Source organism: Mus pahari, unplaced genomic scaffold (assembly GCF_900095145.1).
Source record: "Mus pahari unplaced genomic scaffold, PAHARI_EIJ_v1.1 scaffold_9771_1, whole genome shotgun sequence".
Lineage (NCBI taxonomy): Eukaryota > Metazoa > Chordata > Mammalia > Rodentia > Muridae > Mus > Mus pahari.
This window is the reverse complement of record NW_018391866.1, coordinates 4,885-22,408: the sequence shown is the minus strand read 5'-3', so window position 1 is coordinate 22,408 and position 17,524 is coordinate 4,885. Positions and strand designations below refer to the sequence as shown.

The following is a 17,524-nucleotide window of genomic DNA, read 5'->3' as shown; positions in this document are numbered from 1 at the left end:
GGATACTTCATTCCTCCTTAGAATAGGGAACAAAATACTCATGAAAAGAGTTACAGAGACAACATTTGGATCTAAGACGAAAGAATGGACTATCCAGAATCTACACCACCCGAGGATTCACCCCATCATCAGTCACCAAACCCAGACTCCATTGCATGTGCCTGCATGATTTTGCTGAAGGGACTCTGATATAGCTGTCTCATCTGAGGCTATTCCAGTGCCTCTTCTATATCCACAGAAGTGGATGCTCACAGTCATCTATAGGATGGAACACAGAGCCTTCAATGGAGGAGCTAGAGAAAGAACCCAAGGTGCTGAAGGTGTCTGCAACCCTATAGATGGAGCAACAATATGAACTAACCAGTACCTCTAGAGCTCGTATCTCTAGCTACATATGTAGCAGAAGATGGCCTATTTGGCCATCATTGGGAAGAGAGGCCCCTAGGTCTTGCAAACTTTATACGCCCCAGTAGAGGGGAATGCCAGGGCCAAGAAGTGGGAGTGGGTGGGTAGGGGAGCAGGACGGGGAGGGGGGTATAGGGAACTTTTGGGAAAGCATTTGAAATGTAAATAAAGAAAAAAAAAACAAGTATTGAGCCAGAGAAGATTTTAAAATACACTCAACTTTATATTAACAAAAGGAAGGAAAATGGTCCTGTTTTGTGAAAGACTTGCAGAAATAAACTAAAGATGAAATCTGAATGAAATAAACTTAAAAGTGTATATAAACATTCTATACAGACACAAGTCAAGTAGGGCACACTAGATAAGAGAAGAAAAAAAGGTAGAGGGGAACGGGCGTGATAGTATCATTAGATGACATTCCACTGATTAGGGATATCGAGTTCCTTGGGGCAAGTTTGATTGTTGCTATCAGGATATCTAATTTCTTCTTGTTGTTGCTTCTTCTTTGTGCATAACTTCTTAACAAACCTCAACCAATATCAAACAACAACAACCAAGAATTCAAGTGCCAATCCACCATGTCTCTTGGGCCCTAACATTTAAATACCTTCTAAAAAACCCCAGAATTCCAAACACGACACAATGGCAGAAGCTGCTGGCAAAGGCACACTCCTTCCTAGCACATACGATGAATCATAGTCAGCTGCTGTGGACAATCTGAAGCAGCTCCATATCCAACACCTGGGGTTAAAATGAAAACATTCTTATAATATTTCTGTGTTTTGTAAAGAAGCCAGACTTCTCACTACAAATGCTACTAAAGTCAGATTCTGAAAGTCTCTTCACCAAGGTCCATGTATTACATGTTACAATCCCCATGGAGATAATAGAGCTTTTAGAACATCAGTGATAAGTACTTGGGTTATTGAGATGTGCATACTCTAGAAGACTGAAGGACTGTATTTGACATATTTCTTCTTTGCAGAAAAAAGAATGTTCTTCCTTTAGTAAAAGTTATTATAAATTAAGTACATTAGTAATGAAATTCCTCAGGAGAAAGGAAGAACTCAGAGGCATATTTTTCTGAAGATAAAAATATATTCCAAGAACAGAATTTACACACAATTGAAGTATTTTGACCAACCTTTTACAAAGCAGATGTTACAGTAAATGGCGTGTAGGAGTCAGAGGCAATGGAGATAGTTATGTTAGTAAAATAAACCCAATATGTCACAGAGGATGGTGACAATTTTTAATTATTTTATATTTTAAAGCATTCATTAATTGTATATTATGATGCCTTCATTTATGTGCATTATGTTACTGTCATAGTTATCCATCATTATCTCATCTATATCCCCCTTTTGTTACTGTCCTGTTCTTTTCTCTTCTCTGAAGTGGAAATTTTTGTTTTCTCTAACAACTCAATTGTGTCATGTGATGTGTTTCTGGAAACTATCTTAAGCAAGTGTGCTTTGTTAAAGCAGACATGTAAGAGGATGTTTGGTGAGAATGGGTACTTGGTGTTTTTCTGGAAGCTGTGTTGTGAGAGGGCATGCGATGTTCTGTAATTGAGAGGGTGTGCGATGTTTAGAAAGAATTTAAATATAACCGTACAATGTGGAGATGCTTTTGCATTGGTCACCATGCAATCTTCTGATGGTCTTCACTGACAATGCTCTTGTATTTGTATACCTTGAAACACTTTGCTGGTCTTCACTGATCTTTTAGGGACTTTGTAGAGTGTAATATGCCAAAGAACTTCTGGTATTTCAGGTGGTTCTTACTTCTGCAGACTCATGCCAATTCAGACGATCCTCATGGTTTCTTCTGGATCTAGTGATTTTTGCTTGGTGTTTGCCAATTGGACTTGACTGCTGCTACTGGTTCATGTTTGATATTTTAGACTGGACTGCTTATGCTCTGACAAAGATTAGAATCCCTAAAGAACTACTTCTAAACAGGTCCATATCCCCCTTGTCTTATTAAACATCTTCCTCTCCAACCATTGATCAGTGGGCTAGAAGGGAGCTTGAAGCATTTAAGAATCCTCCTTACTAAAGTAGGTTTTGAAAAATCTAAGCCTACATTTCGCAGTATTCTATATTTTACTCTCATTTCCTTTTGTTCCTTGATTTCATATGAAAGCACATGTAATATTGACCTTTCTGAGCCTGACTTTCAGTTCCCAGCAAGCATATAAGGTAGCTCATGAGTCCATGTAATTGCTGTTACAGAGAATCATTGCTGTTAATTGCTCTTCTTGCAGCTATGAGCAACAGGTAATATATGTGATGCCTATACTTCCACTGAGACATACACATATACACGAAATAAAATTTTTAAACAATGATTAAACCAATCTCATGCTGTATGTACGGGATGGGTTGGTAGTTAAGAGTACTGGTTGCTACTAGGAGATGCAGGTTTTAATTCCACCATCCAGTGTTAACACACAAGCAGGTACATGGTTTAATGCCATCTAGTAACCACTGCAAGTACTTTATACATGTGGTACATAGACAAACATCCAGGAAAAATTCACAAACACATAAAAATAAATGCATACATACGTGTATATATGAATATGTATAAAAATAAGTATATGAATATGTATAAAAATAAGTATGTGTTTGTGTGTAAATTTATGTTTATGTCTCTGTGTGTTCATCTGAGAGAGAAACAGTCAGATGGAGAGAGAAACTGAGACAGAGAGACGGAGAGGTCAATAAATCATTTTTGAATTTACAGACTATAGATAATGTCTAGTCCCCAGATGTATTTTCTCCTATTCGCCTATATTTTGCATAATATTACATAATGACTTATATATTATGATGATTATATGTATTTGAAAAATTGCTCATTATTGGATAATAAATATTGTAAGAAACAAACTGTAAAATAAAACACCTAGTAATCAAAACTGATTCACTAGGAGTCAGTTAAAAGATGATTAATATTTTCAAACTGTAGTCTTAGTCTTCTGCAATTAATAAAAGAATATGGCAATATATAAGACAAACAATCATGTCTCAGGCAATATTTAGAGGGAGCTACTTCTTTCCACAGAAGGGTAAAAATAGTCTGAAACTACACTTGATATTGCTGATGAGAACAAAGGGACAAAATATGGGAAAGCATATTTCTAGAAATATAAATACACTTACTCGCCAAATCACTGAAACTTTGGAGTAGGTTGTAAAGATTACACGTATAGAAGAGATTGTGTAAGAGATGATAAATGTGCACACCAGGATGAGGACAGTCTTTGTAGCTCTGTCCTCAGGCGAGACTTTCAGAAGGTGTTGAGCACTATGGATATGCTTGACTTTTCTCTTATGATTGTAGAGGATATTCACCATAGAGACACTTGAGCAGGCCATGAGACTCAGACACAGGCCATCACAGAAGCAGAGTAAGAACATATACAGTGCAGTTGACAGATTGCTTGGAGCAAACCATGAGCAGTACCCATAACTATTCGTGTTTGTCACATTTTTGCTGTAAGTGGGGACTGTCACTTTTACTAGTGTCATAATGTTTAGAAGCAATTGCATAAGCCAACTGACTAAGCAGGAAGAACCAATGTACTTTGTGGCTCTGTGTTTAAGCATCATCCATCTGGAGTTGCTGGGACTGATTGTGATTGCTTGGAAGCAACTCAGTAGGCACATTGCATACAGGGACATCCCCCTTGTTACTCGGTAAATATACATTATCACTTTGCATCCAATATCATCCAGGAAGTTTTTAAATCCAAAATCTGACAGTGTCTGTGGAATGCCTTTTGAGATGAGAGACAAGCAGTTAGATAAAGTCAAGTGCTCTATGATCAGGTCTTTAGGCTTTAAATGTTTCCCACTGAATGTGAAAATGATATAATAAAATAGTATTGAGGAATTGCCAAGGATTCCCATTACAATCTGGGAAAAGAGGAATATTCCCATTGGCAAGTTTGCAGGAGACATTTTCATGCCTATTAAAAAGATAAATGTATTTATTATAGTCAATAGACCCTCAAAATTAAGTATGCACTGTTTCATGAAGTTAGCTTGAATAAAATATTCATGTTTTTACTGTATTTGCATAGTTCTTTCACTGAAAAAAGAATATTTAATATTTTTTATTATAGAAGTAGATATTTCTTATTATTGCAGTGAAAATATAGGATATGTTTTCTAAAGTTTCAAATTTTTAATGGATGTCATGGTGTACACATTAATCCTATGACTCGAAACACAGAGGTAGGCAGATCTATGAATCTAAAAATAATCTGGTCTACAGAGGCAGTTCCAGTGCAGTCATGGCTATACACAGAGAATCACATTCTCAAAGATTAATGTATTTATTGATTTTGACGAAATACAATGATTTGGAGTCAATTTTCAAAGAATGAATTTTTAAAGTATGCCATTATTTCTATTAATTCACATGAAGCTGAGTTCAATTTTTATCAAGAGAAACAACAGAAAATATTTGAAAGTCATATTTACATTGGGTGATTAAATATTCAAAATATTTAAAGAATATTTTCTTTTAAGATTTGCCTTGTTTTTTAATGATGTGCATGTTGGGAAGGTTGCTTGTGAGTGTGAGTGGAGTGTGAGCAGATACCAGAAGATGAGACAAGATCTCCTATAGCTGTATTTGTAGACAATTGTGAACCGCTGGTAGGAGCTAGGAAATGAACTCATATTCAAAAGTAATAACAGTACACATTCTTAACCACTGATTCATTTCTCTACCCTAAAAAGAATATTTATAACTACATTTAAAGATATGGTCCCACAGTCTAGTAGAAAGAAGCACACCCAAATGTATACAGATAACACCCAGCATATTTCAATGTTTAATGGCCACTAAGGTGAGTGGACCCAGAATTAGGGGTGGGACTTGGAATACTTAGTTGGGTAGATATCAACAAAAACTAAACTGTACAAATTTCTCAATGAATTAATAAACATTATGAAAACATTTTTTAAAATACCTAAAATATAAAACAAATGAGAAATGGGTTCCTAACTTGCATGAACTTCCACTAAACAATACAAAATTCTCCAAAATGTGTGCAAAATGAGGCTCAACATCACCAATAATTAAGGGACTGGAGTGACAGAGGGCAAATCAAACTTCCAAGGAGGGATCTTCATATACAATGTAAAACGGTATTGAAAATAGCATAAGTAAAGGCAAAAGTTTAAATGCTAGGCATGGGGAGAAGTAAGAATCATAATGAAGACTTTACACAAATTATAAAGTGTTGTAGAACACATACATATTAGAATTTTTATTTAAAAAAATTGGAAAAATATACCAGTTTCCAATCTTAGTGTTACTGCATCTCTAGCATATTGGGCCATCAAATCTTGTTATCAATAATGGCAAATGCTGGATAAGGATCTGGGTACATGAGACAATAAGAAGTCACACAGGAAATCTCCAGTGTTGAGTAAGGATAAATCGTGAGTCTGGTTTTCCCTGTCACTGCCCTGCAGAGTCTCAGCAGTTCTCAGGAAGAATTTCCAGAGATGCAATCATCTCTTACTTGAATATTTGTTATGACTAGACGCTCAGATCTTCTAATCCTGGGTGGATTAATGGAAAATTGATATCCATATGAATCTGAATTGTTTCTATATTTCCTCACCTTCCATAACAATTAATGTTAAATTATTTTAAACCTGAAGTGCTAAAACCCTCAGAGGAACATTTTAGTGATATAAGTTGTAAAGAGGCAGCAGAACTCAATAGCACAGGAAGTGCACCAAAAATTAATGTGTAACTGCATTGGAAATGTATGCACATTAAACTACCAGCCAATTAGACATGTAATCTACTTAGTGGAAGAAAAATCATTGACTTCTATATTTCACTCAGGAACTTAAATGCTAGAATGTATAAAGGAAAATAAAGATTAAGCATTCCATGAGCTTTTCAGTCAACAAAGAAGTTAATGAACAAGTGTTTCCTCAAGAATGAAGCACAAATATACAGTAAATATTTTTAAAGTGTTCAACACATTTAGCTCTCAAGGAAATGTATATTACAAATACTTTGAGACTTCATCACATTCCTTAGAATAATTAACATTAAGAGAATATACAATTACAAATGTTAACAATGATGTGTCAAAATTCTCATTTTATACTGGTAGGAGGATAAAATACATGTATTATGGAAACGAAGACACAGAGTTCTCAAATCATTAAAATTGAGTTACAATATAATACAGCTATATAATTTTGTCCATATACCTAAAAGATTCTGTACCCTAACAGAGATACATCCATGTAAAATGTTGCATTATTCACAATAGCAAGGAAATGATATTCATACTAGATGTACATAAGAAAATACTAGAAGAGTTCAATCCTTGTGGAATTTTATTCTTCTGTGAAAGAAAATAAATCATATAGTTTTTAGAAACTAGACTAGCAATGAACTCAGCAAGGTGACACATACTCAGGAAAAAACATGTTCTTTCACAAAGACATAGATCACAAAGTTCAATAGATAGATAGATAGACAGATAGACAGACAGACAGACAGACAGATAGTTAAAAAGTGGTTTTTGGGGTACAAAACCAGAAGAAATCAAAGAAAAGAAAACAGAGGTGTTGAGGAATCAAGGGGAGGTAATAGGACAATGTGTTAATAAACTGAAAAGGATTATAAAGGTTATGGAGAGAGACAATATGGTGACTTGAGAGAGAAGGGAAAAAAATGAAAAAAGCTCATAAATAAATTTGTTTGAAAATGTCATAATGAAATCAAATTCTATGTATAATAATTAAAATTTTTAAAAAAGATCTTGGTTTCATAGCAAATTTTTCTATTTAATAATAACAGTTCTTATAACCAATACAATGTTACAATCTTATGTTTAATACTTAAAATTGCCATGGTCAATCTTGTCTTATCTTTTATAGGAATTTTATTATATTAGAAGTACTTGGGATAAAACTCCAGAGTCTAATGAATGAAAGATGAACACTTTGCCATGGAGTGGCAGTAATACTCTTTTTTTATAAATGTTTTTCAGCATGTCAAGTTGTAGAAGAATGGTATTTGGAATCATTATTTCTGGTGATACAGTAAATGTATTGTCATTTTGTAGATGGAATTATTTAAGGAAAGAAGTTTGTATCCCTAAAGTTTTCCTTAAAGAACATGACATAAATGCCCATTCCTATGTGATTTATAGAATTCATTTTAAATTGTAATATTTTCCCTCCTAAAACCAATGGATTTGTTGTGACCTATTTCTTATGCTTTGTTAATTTTGTTGTGATTATAAATATCTTTCTAAAATAAGTTATTTTAAAATGTTATTATGGTGTAGATGCCCTATGCATGTAAACACATTCTCACAAAAAAGAAGCATTGCTATTTCATCTACAAATCTCAATTTGGTATAATTTTAAAAAGAATTAGAATCCATTTCTTGATGAGGTATCTCCTTAGTCACTTTCACAGTAGAATCACTCAAAACAGATTAAAGGTTTAATCACCCCACACATCCATTAGCAACAAATCTCATGAAGACAAGATGACTAATATGTACAATGGTACAGCATTTATCCATTGAAAGGAATGTTGGTACATGCTACATCATAGATAAACATAGCGGGCCTCATGTTAATCCCTATGACTAGTTACACCACCACATGATACCATCTTGTAATTACAGGGATTGACAAAAAACTATATGGAAACTAAAATTATGAAGGCCAGCAAGACTGCTCAGCTGGTAAATGTGCTTTGTACCTAGTCTGATGACTAGAATTACTATAGTTTTGTCTAAGATCCCACATGTTGGAAGAAGAGACCCAGCTCCCAAAACATATTTTCTCATCTCTACACATGTATTCTATTTAAGGTGGACATGCCATCCCCAACAATATATTAATTACGTAATGAAAATTTAAAAGACACTAGAATGATGATTGATAGGGATGCAAGGAGAAAATTATTAATGGGCAAATAGATTTGGGTTTGTGATGAAATCTTCTGGAGACCAGCTGCAGTACATTAGGATTATTTTTCACATTACTGAACTGTACACTCACAATGATCAACATGATAAATATCTGTAGTTTGACATTAGTTCTAATCATAAATGTAATGGGATTGTGGTTAATATATAAGAAGTTCAGGTTATGTTGTATGATAATCACAGTCCACTAAAGTCATAATTGCCATGAACTCTTAGGTTAGTAATATCAAATTTAGAGTCAAAATGATGAGTTTGGTTTTTGTCTATAAGGAAGAATTGGAAAGGTATTAGGTGTATAATGTGGTAGAGCCTTGCGGTGCTGTTTTGATTTGGGTTTCACATATTAACAGAAATCCCTGACATCCAGCAGATATATGATAGTTTGTGAAACTCTTGACAGTGGCAATGACAATAGGAACAGAGTAAGTCAAACATACCTGAAAATGAGGTGATATCAGTGGTAAGAAAGACTCAGTAGCAGCTCCTGGGAGATACAGGGTTCACAGCTTAGGAAGGATTGGAGACAGTCAACTCTGCCCTGAGTTAAAATATCCCAATTTCATGCAAAATCCTATTCTAGCAAGTATCTACTTCTTAAATCAATACTAGAGTACCCTTCTCTACTTTGAGCTCTTTCTTTCTTTCTTTCTCTTTCTTCCTACCCTCCTTCCTTCTTTTCTTTCTTCATTTCAGCAGAGCTGTAGGAAAAGGATTGTAATATACATTTTAAGTACAACTAACATTAATAAAAGTGTTTGGAGGGGGCGAAACGAAGATGTATCTGTGAGCAGGAGTGTGGCTTCTCCAAGGAGTGTCTTTTAAAGCCTTCAGTTAGTACTACTTCTGTGCTCTTGTCACTTATCTTAGTGCTCAAAGATATTATGAGGGTGTATGTTGCAATGGCAAGTGAGTCTCTGCTAAACTGTGGAGAGATATTTACCCTGACTTAAAAGCTCATGATCATCCCAGAAGATTGGGGATTTTCAACTCAACACTAAATTCATGACAGCATCTCCACAAGGGTGTGATGTAACCTTTAAACATCTTGGACCTGAGTTTCCGTAAGAAAATAAAACAAAACAAAAAAAGTACAAGTTACATCAGCAACTCCAAGGAAGCAATTAGGAATCACAATGGAAACATTTTTGTCATCCTTTAGAGAACAAAGGGTATGACAGAGAGGCATGCGGAAGAAACTTCATTGCTATCAAAATATAATCAAGTTGCATGGCCTTGCCTCTGAAGATCATCTCTCTATCACCCAGCATCTGAGACAGTTTCAACGCCTCAAAATTGTTTGGTCCCAAAGATACTCAGGACAAATGTCTAATTGAGATGCCAAATCAACTGCATTTTCTGACTCCTACAGCATAGCAAATACCTCTTATAGAGTCCTGACTTCTCTCTGCTTCTCATACCTGTCATGTGCCCTAAACCCCTCTAGCTCATGATTTTCATTTCCTTTCCCCATGCTTATTTTTTCTATAAACATTTTGGCCAGGTGTTCTTGGGATCGTGGTTCTTCTCACATAATAAGCTTTTTATATATGCTGTTAAAAGTCCTTTAAATATAATTGTAACTATATAATTAAACTATCTTAAGAAAGGTGTACTATTTCTGTATGAAGGATTTGAAGCATAGGATATTCACTGAATGTAAGTTGTATGAGAAAAGAGACAAAAAATGATATTACAGACTTAAAAATCAAAGCAATCAAAGGGCTACTCTGGCTACATATTAAATCATAATTGCAAAGGGTACAGTGTGAGGGACACTGCATGTAGCAGGGTATAGCCTCAAAAAGCAAGAAATAGCTTCTGCATAGAAGGAATCAGGCCCTCTTAGCAGTAATTATCTCATATTGCACCTGAATATATTTTTAGGGTCTCAATTAAAGAAATGGATACCGAGCCGACATGTTCTGGTATATCTACTTCTTCACTCTCCAGTGTCTTGATAGAAAAAGAAAAATAGTCAACTGCTACACACCATGCAAACACAATTGGGTGTCTGGTGTGAGTGGCTAAGTCAATCCTGTGATTGCAATCAGACTCTGAGTGCCCAAATTATGAATTTATTATTCTATTCACTAGCCTCTTTACAAACAAACCATATGTTATTTTTATAACCACTGTGTGTCCCTGACCTCATTTACCTAAAGTATTGATAATTACTTTCACATTACTTTGCCTTCATATCATCTTGGAGTTAAAACAAGAACAAATTACAGAAACACATTCAAAAAAGCAATTAGGAATAGTTGGGAGGAATCTTTTGCCATAAGTCCTTGGAGAGCTCAGTGCATTCCAGGAAGAAGTATAAATGGCACAAAGGTTAAAGGCTAACCAATGTCCCAGACAGCGTAGGATAGGACAAGGACATTGGGGACTTTGCTGTCAATAGTGGTATAATGAGTGAATCTAATAACAAACCTATTAACAAAAACATACATATGCAGGTAAAATGTTCATACTATGAAAATACTGCAAAAGGATTCCAAGAGGTAACTGTTTTATTGCCAGGAAGCTTTTATAACAATATAAAAAAGGAAAAACACCTGGTGATAGTCTAGAAGAAGCAAGCTGCTACTTGCAGCAAGAACTGCACACTTCATAGGTATATACTCAGTAGTTTTAAGGTTACAGAAGAATCATCAAGCAGATATAAGGACTTCCCCCTGCCATTATGTAAGCCTTCTTACATGGACACCTCACCCTTGCCTGTTTAGTACCAGTTTACCAATGAAAGTGAATGGACAGTGAATCGATAGACAAGCTGAAGCACACTACCTCAGTCTGCACAGAATCCTTTTCTCCAACATGCTTTACCTAAAACCACAAGTTTTCCTCCTTTCCTTCTTACTGTCATTGTGGAATCAATTATTGGGAAGCATTTGCCCTTTTGGTCTCTCTCTGGGCATAACATGGCATTACACAGCTTCTATCACTAGCCATTATCTTATTTACTTGCTTCTATTTGGAGTATATTTCACAAGTCTGAAAGAGGCAAGTGAAAAGGCTCAGGGCCTACTAGCCATTGCCTCCCAATCTGAGAATCTGAATTTCATCTGTGGGACCTGCAAGGTGAAGGGGAGGAAGAAAGACCTTCTCCTAACTGTAAGGGAGAAGCCTGGGTTGGAATACTCTCTGAAGTTCAAGGTCAGTGACTTGGGCTTAAAGTACTGTCTGATTTGAAGCCATTTTGGTGGGAATCCTCAGAAAGATTCAACTATGGTAGTTTGATATCTGTTTTGCAAATTTCTCTCTTTCAACAATTGGTGGGTGTGTTGAAACTATAAGTTAAAAAGAGAAGAAACACATAATTAAAGTGAAAAATCCACTAAGAGTTCTGTCACAGTTGAGTGCATCCCTAATTGACAATCACCTAACTACACCAGCAAAAACAAAATGCAAAAGAAGTTTCTCTCAATGATTGAATCACAGATGGAATCCTAACTCTGTCTCAGCTCTACATATCCAGTGTCATGCTTGATGCTTTCCTGGGAGGAGAACATCTTAGCAAGCACTGTCACATGAAGTAGAAACTTAAGGATTCTTTAGAAAATCATTTGTGATAGATGGTGTTCTCCTGGGGCAAACACATGAAGAAGTGTTTTCCTGAGGTAGACACAGGTGGAAAGATGTTTAAGGCAAACATGTGAAGAAAAATTTTGGTGAAGTGGACACAGTTAAAAGGCTAAGGCGGACTCAGAAATGAATGTTTCACTGAAGCAGCAACGAGTAAAAGGATGTATTGCTAAAGCATACACATTAATGGACACATGCTGAATGATGCTTCATTAAAGACATTACGTAGTTGAGCTCCATTGGTCAGGACTCCATAGAGAGAAATGCACCCAAAAACTTCTGGTTGTTGATCGTTTTTCCCACTTCTATGGACTTGGGCTGATTGGTAGAGTAGTGTCAGCTGATATAGACTTACATGGAGTTTTGCTAAGACAGACTCACATGCTGAGACAAGACACATGGTAAGACAAGACCCATGGAGGACATGTGATCTTTGGAGGGAAAGGAAAGAGAACTCTACAGACAGTGATGGAGCTTGCTTACATAGCTAGCTGGTTGTTTATATAGTTTATATAGCTTGCGACTTCGCTGATTTTCACTTCATTGAGAGAGGCACAGCCTGAAACTTCTCCTGGTGTTCCTGTTGATCAGAATCACTTCTGCAGACAAGTGCAGATTTGCCTGAGACTAGATGTCTCTGCTAGAACTTGCCACAGCTGCTGATTCATGTTTTCTATCCTGAATCTACCAACTGGACTGCTAGTATATCCATGAAGTATTTGCGAGTGGATAGAGTTATCACTGCTGACCTGTGAACTAAACTGATGATTTCCTGACAAAACAGATGGGAATTGCTCTAAAGAACCATTTCTAAACAGGTCCACTTACCCGGTATCATTTCTTTTCCAATAACTCTGGTGGTTGGCAGGCTGAAAGGGAGGTTAAAGCATTCAGTTCTGGGAAACAGAGACTTAGGTCTAGTCCCCTGAACTAACATCTCACAGCCTGTCATGGAGTCAGTCTAGATTGACCCTCTCATCTGTTATTCTCTCCCAGTAAAACTGCCTCCCTCTACTTCTTCCTCCTCCTCCTCTTCCTCCTCCTCCTCCTCCTCCTCATCCTCCCTCTCTTCCTCCACCCCTACTTCTCTCGCCCTCAATGCCCTCTCTCTGCACTGCTCTCTAAAGTAGCTTCCCTTTCCTCTCTCGTCTCAGGATAGTTGGGCATATCCTATTCTGTCAAATCTTTCTCTGATTCATCACTTTGTCATTCATTAGATATCACTTTCAAACATTGGTGCTTCCTTCTAAAAACTAACTTCACCTTCATTGCTTTGGATTAAAAGTATGTACTAATGACAGGTCTACCTCTGCAACTACACCATAGCCCCTACCATTGCAGGGATACCTGCTAATATCAGAGGATGCTTGATGGGCTTTGCCTCAGGGCTCATCCCAGGCATTCATGGCCTAGTTTTAAATAATACTAATGATCTTTGTGTTCTGGTACTGCTTGTCGCATGGGTGGGTTATTACACAGGGGAGGATGTCCTCAATGAAATGGCACCTTCAACTGATCAGCTAAACATGGTGGCTATCTCCCCTGTATCACTACCCATAATCCTTGGCATAATCCTGTGTGGAATGGCTGGTATGGAAGCCTCAGCCCTAATACTTTAAAATGAAATGGCAAGGTCCTGCAAATGGCTATTATTGTGGTTTGAAAATGCTTTACCCAGGAAGAGGCATTACTTGAAAGTTTGGCCATGTTGAAGTAGATGTGGCCTTGTTGGAGTAAGTGTGTCACTGTGGACATGGGCTTTAAGACCCTTGTCCTAGATGCTTGGAAGCCAGTCTTCTCCTGTTTACCTTCAGAACAAGATATTGAGCTCTCAGCCACTCCTGTGCCACGCCTGCCTAGGCACTGTTATGTTCCCATCTTGATGATAATGGACTGAACCTCTGAACCTGTAAGGCAGCCCCAATTAAATATTATCCTTATAAGAAATGCCTTGTTCATGGTGTCTGCTCTTAGCACTAAAATCCTAATAAAGATAGCTATAGATGCTGACTTAGAAGAAATGGAAAAGTCAATTATTGCCCTGCAGATCTCCCTTTCTTCTCAGGCAGAAGTAGTACTCCAAAACAGAAGGTACCTAGACTTACTATTTGTCCAACAGGGGGAAGGGAGGACCTCTGTATAATCTTGGGTAAAGAATGTTGTTTCTATGTTAACCACTTAGGGGTTGTCAGATAATCCATGTCTCTAATCAGAAAAAGATTGCATGACAGAAAAATAGAGAACAGTCTCAATGTTGGTATGAGTTCTCCTCTAACTGATCTGCTTGGTTAACCACCCTTGTTTTATCCCTGGCCAGACCTATTGTCCTTTTACTATTGGCCTTAACTTTTGGACACTTATAATTAATGCTTCAGTCAAATTTGTCAAGGAATGAATTTCTACTGTTCAATTGATGATTCTCAGGCAGCAATACCAGCAAATAGAAACATCTCAATGATTTGAGATGGACCAATATTCAAGGGGGGAATGAAAGGATCAAACTAGACTGTCTCTGTGACAGGCTATGGAATGTCAGTTCAGAAGATTAGGCCTAAGTTTCTGCTTTCTAGACCTGAACAAAACCAGTTCTAAGAAAAACGACAGTCCACATGCAGCCAATCAGGAGCTGCTCAGCCATCTGCCCAGAGGCAAGGATAGTTTTCGATGGCTCTTGAAAAACCCAGGAACCCTGGTCAGTCCTAGAAATACCCATACCCATAGAGATAAATCCAGACAATCAGGATAAAGGTCACCTACCCCTTCCTGTAACTCCTCTAATTGTCTTTAAATTGAGCATGTGAACTCACCTTCAGATCACTATTTTGATGAATGGTAGACCCCTGAATGATGGATTTCTGCAAAATAAACACTCTTTGCTTCTGCCTACTACTTGAGTCTAGGGAGTCATTTTTTTTCAGCAATTCACAGACACAGATGAAGACAGAATGAGCCATAGAATGAAAAGGAGCCAGAGGATTAGAATAGATTGCTAGAGTTAGTTTGGGGCCATGCAGAGCAATTCAGTCAGAGACCAAGGAAGAAACAAGATTGAATCACTCAGTTTGGAGAAGAGTTTGAGCCAGAATAGTTGAGATAAACCAGCTAGCCAGAGTTCAGGAAAAAAAAAAAAGAGTGAGCTTATTCATAAGTAAGTCTCAGAGACTGAAAACATTATATGCCTAGATTAGATTGTACAGAGGATAAAAGCTTCCAGGACTAGGCCTGGTTTAGCAGATGGAGGCAGTAAACCTTGGAGAATAAAAAACAACTTTATATCTGTTAACTCCTTCTCTGGATTGTGGTTTACTAGGACTCTGTTAGTACCACTTTCTTGGTTTTTTGTTTTGGTGTTCTGGAAAACCTAAAAGTCTAACTTCCTACCAGAGGTTATATGGAGGTGACCCACTTTAGGAAAACAGCATTGACGCTCACACTGAGACCACAGGGAAAAAAGACCTGGGCAATATGGTGCTAATCTGGCAGCTGAACTCTGGAAGCTGAAGCAGAAGAATCAAGGAATTGGAGTTAGTATGTGCTACACAGTGAGACAGTTTCCTAAATTAAAAAAAGACCAGTGTTAGAACAACAATATGAACTAACCAGCAATCCCAGAGCTCGTGTCTCTAGCTGCATATGTAGCAGAAGATAGTCTAGTAAGCCATCATTGGGAAGAGAGACCCCTTGGTCTTGAAAACTTTATATGCTCCAGTACAGGGGAACACCAGGACAAAGAAGGGGGAGTGGGTGGGTAGGAGAGTGGGAGGGAGGATATAGGGGACTTTGGGGATAGCATTTAAAATGTAAATGGAATAAATACATAATAAAAATTAGAAAAAAAGACCAGTGTTATATATAATTATGTTCCTAAGCATGTACATTTTCCTATTTTATTTTAAATTTTGTCTTTGATTTTGAGGTTTATCATTCATGTACACAGTGAAATATGATCATATCTATTTTCCCATTTCCCCATTGAAAAGGTAGGGAGGAAGTAGGGATGGGTCTGGAAAAAGAAAGGGGTGTAAACATAATCAGAATATGTTTTATGAAATTCTCCAAGAATTAATAAAAAATCTTTTGGAAAACTAAAAATAGAGTGTATTGAGAGGTTTTATGTAATATAACTAAAATTTTGATAAATGTATATGTGCATAAACATTTTGTGCATATTAAGACTAGTTTCTTTTAATCAACATAAACAGGACAAGAAGAAAGAAAGAAACGAAGAAACCAAAGGAAGATTCATCCTGATGAAGAGTGAGATAAACAATCATTTCTGACAGCTTGTGGCAGGAAATTGGCTTCTCTGGGGTTCTGTGGAATAGGAAAAGTAAATCTCACAACAGAAACATCCTCTGCATCTCTTTGGCTGCTGGGTGGAGCATCTCTGAGGACAGTTATACTAGGTTCCTGTCTGTAAGCATAACAGAGTATAATTAACAGCATTGGGGATTGGTTCTTGCCCATGGGAATCATTCTCAATTTGGGGCAGTCATTGGTTGGCCATTCCCTCAGTCTTTGTTCTATCTTTGTCTTTGCACATCTGGCAGGCAGGACACACTTTTGGTCAAAGGAATTGTGAGCAAGTTTCAGTCCTTATCCTTATCCCTTCCTGGCTGTGGGAAATGGCCACTTCAGGATTCATATCCTCCACTGCTAGGAATCTCAGCTATAGTCATCCCCATAGATTCTTTAGGGACTCTCCCAATCCCAGGTCTCTAGCATGTCTGACCAACTGTTCTCCCTTCTTTTCACACTGCTCTCTCTACATATGATCTCCCTATCTCTGCCCTGCTCCACTACCAATCCCCTCTTCCTCCCTCTTCCTTCCTTCCACCAACTTCCAATATCTATTCTCTTTTCCCTTCTGAGAAAGATTCAGCAATACTTCCTTGGACCTTCCTTGTTATTTGGCTTCTTTGAGTCTATTGATTATAGCATGGTTATCCTGAACATTATGTCTAATATCCACTTATGATAACATGAATTTTGGGTCTGCATCATCTCATTCAGAATATTTTCTAGTTCTATCCACTTGACTATAAAAGTCATGATCAATGGCTGAGTATTATACCATTATTTAGATATACTACAATTTCTGTATCCATTCTTCAGTTGAGAGACATTCAGGTTCTTTCAATTTTCTTGCTATTATTAATAAAGCTGTTATAAAGATAGTTGAGCAAGTGTCCATTTGCAATAGTGGACCATTTTGAGGTACATGCCCAAGAGTGGTATAGCTGGATCTTGAGGTAGAGCTCCCAATTTATTTCCAGAATGTATGTTCAAGTTTGGACTTCCAACATTAGAGGAGAGTTCCCCTTGCTCCACAACCTTGCCAGCCTATGTTCTCCTTTGAGTTTATAATCTTAGCCATTTTAATGGGTATAAGGTGGAGGAATCTCGGTATCTTTTTGATTTTCATTTCCCTTATGACTATGGACATTGCAGATTTTTAGATGATTCTCAGCCATTTGAGATACCTCTGTTAAGAATTCTCTTTTTAGCTCTATAACCCACTTTGGGGGAATA

The 17,524-nt window shown here is 37.1% G+C and overlaps 1 protein-coding gene across 1 annotated transcript; it reads right to left on the bottom strand.

Moving 5' to 3' along the window:
- Positions 1-3,461: 3,461 nt before the first annotated feature.
- LOC110314719 (vomeronasal type-1 receptor 3-like) lies at positions 3,462-4,430 on the bottom strand. Its single transcript, XM_021188954.1, has one exon. The coding sequence runs from the start codon at positions 4,380-4,382 to the stop codon at positions 3,462-3,464; it is 921 nt and encodes a 306-aa protein (XP_021044613.1). The 5' UTR covers positions 4,383-4,430.
- Between the last annotated feature and the right edge of the window lie 13,094 nt (positions 4,431-17,524).

What these genes read in the sequence shown, in the direction of transcription:
- LOC110314719 (XM_021188954.1), bottom strand. Translation starts at nt 4,382, where the DNA reads ATGAAAATGTCTCCTGCAAACTTGCCAATGGGAATATTCCTCTTTTCC.